Genomic DNA, 2,255 nt, shown 5'->3' on the forward strand with positions numbered 1-2,255 from the left:
ATTAGCTCGCATCGACTTCAGCAAGTTGAGGAAAATAGAAAGCGGTTAAAACCTATCGTCGAAACCATTTTGTTACTGGGCAGGCAGAACATAGCTTTTCGGGGACATAGGGACCACGGGCACGGAATTATTGAAGAAGCAAAACCTTTGGTCAACGAAGGCAATTTTAGAGAACTTCTAAGGTACAGAGTTGCTGGTGGCGATACTGCGCTGAAATGTCATCTAGAGAATGCAGCGGCCAACGCAACATACATCAGTAAAACTGTTCAAAACCAGTTAATTTACTGTTGCGCAGAGGAAATTAAAAGTGTCATTCTCGAAAGAGTAAAAAAGGCCAAATATTACTGTGTAATATTCGACGAAACGACTGACATTTCAAACTCTTCACAATTGTCGTTGTGTGTGGCATATGTGCATGACAACAAAAGACGTGAGGATTTTATTGTTTTTTGCGATGTGCATGAAAGTTGTTTTGAAGGCGTGTCAGCGGATTTTGAACCAAAAGTAAATGGAAGAGTACTTGGTCAACTGGTGATCACAGAAATGAAACGACTAAATTTGAATTTGTCGCACTGTGTGGGTGTTGGAACAGACGGATGTTCATTAATGGTTTCACAACAAAAAGGAGCAGTAGCTGAAATAAAAAAGGTGGCGGTCAACGCAACAAGGTGTCCGTGCTTCAACCACGCACTCAACTTATCAATGTCGAAGACATCTTCTGTATCAAGCGTTAGAAACTCAATTGGAAAAATCAAGGAAGTTATTGCTTTCTTCAACGCTTCTGCTAAACGAAAGTACGTGTTATTAAACGTGGCCAAAGCTAAATTAATTGGGATGTGCGAAACCAGATGGGTGGAGAGATCAGAATCTTTGAAGCAGTTTGTTGGTCAGCTGGTCAACATACTAAAGGCCTTGGAATATATATCTCGCTGGGATGATGCGAAAACATCGTTTAAAGCTAAAGCACTAATAACGTCAATTAAAAATGTTGAATTTGTGATTACTTTGTACAGCCAACTATCCGTATTTGCGTTATGTCTTCCTCTTAGCAGGTTGTTTCAGAAGAAAAGTCTAGATTTTTGTGACGCTGCTACACATGTTGCAGATCTAAAATCTATCTTACAAGCACGAAGAGAAAACTGTGAAGAAGAATTCTCGCGGATATATAAAAGTGCAGAGGAAGTGTTGTCCGAACTGGAGATTACAATCGATCTGCCCAGAATTACTGGCCGACAAATATTTAGAGCAAATGTAAAATGCACATCCACCGAGGAATACTACAGAAGGATTATTTACAATCCTATGTTAGATTCGATAATTCAGGACCTTGGAAACAGATTTTCATCATCAACTTTGTCATCGTGTCATTTAACTTCATTATTGCCAAGAAATTGTTTGAAGATGGATACAAAGGAATTGTCAAAAATTATTTATGAAGAGTATGAGGGTCTCCTTCCGAATACAACAAATTTAGAGACTGCTCTTCATTCGGAAATAATGTTGTGGAAAGAAAAGTGGCGACGTTCTGCTGAAACGGCCCAAGTTTTCCCAATAACATTGAAAGAAGCTTTAGAACAGTGTGATGAAAATGTGTATATGCTCGTTCACTTGCTTCTAAAAATCTTGTTCACTCTACCTATCAGTGTTGCCTCAGCAGAAAGGAGTTTTTCATCGTTGCGATCGCTCAAAACCTGGTTAAGAAGCAATATGGGCGAGGAAAGGCTCAGTGGTCTAGCTCTAATGCACCAGCACAGAGATATTGTTATGGATCCAGATGCTATTATTAACCGTTTTGCAAACAGTAAAAACCGCAGATTGGATTTTGTAGTGTAGGCTAAGTATTTTGGCGTCTATTTCGCTCGATTATGACCTTTCTTGTACATTATTGTTGTGTGTGTTTTCGGCGCTAAAAATACATAACTTTTGTCTGTTAAAGGTTTTCGAGTTTTTAGTAACAAAATCGCCCCCCCTAAAGCAAATGTCTGGATCCGCCCCTGACTAGAAGTGCCGTCATGCTCCATGAAATGCTCATTTAAACGTGCATTTGTTTCGCTATTCTGTGCAATAGTGATTGGAAGATTGTTAATGTCCTCAGTATGTGTTTCATGGTGACGGAAAAGTCTATCGACTGTGGAAAAGTCAATGAGTTGGAATTGGAATTTTGGTACTTTCAAACTGGGAATTAGGGGAACTATTCGATTGTCAATGTGAGTTAAGGTATAATTCTCAAACAGGTAAAAAGAATCATGGATTTT

At 39.1% G+C, this 2,255-nt stretch overlaps 1 protein-coding gene across 1 annotated transcript; it reads left to right on the forward strand.

Moving 5' to 3' along the window:
* Positions 1–3: 3 nt before the first annotated feature.
* LOC100176573 (zinc finger MYM-type protein 1-like) lies at positions 4–2,020 on the forward strand (the record flags this gene model as incomplete). The annotated part of the gene is made up of 1 exon (XM_018816989.2): positions 4–2,020. A coding segment is annotated over one exon (1,830 nt), but the record flags the coding sequence as incomplete, so codon positions are not given.
* Between the last annotated feature and the right edge of the window lie 235 nt (positions 2,021–2,255).

Source organism: Ciona intestinalis, unplaced genomic scaffold (genome assembly GCF_000224145.3).
Source record: "Ciona intestinalis unplaced genomic scaffold, KH HT001082.1, whole genome shotgun sequence".
NCBI lineage: Eukaryota > Metazoa > Chordata > Ascidiacea > Phlebobranchia > Cionidae > Ciona > Ciona intestinalis.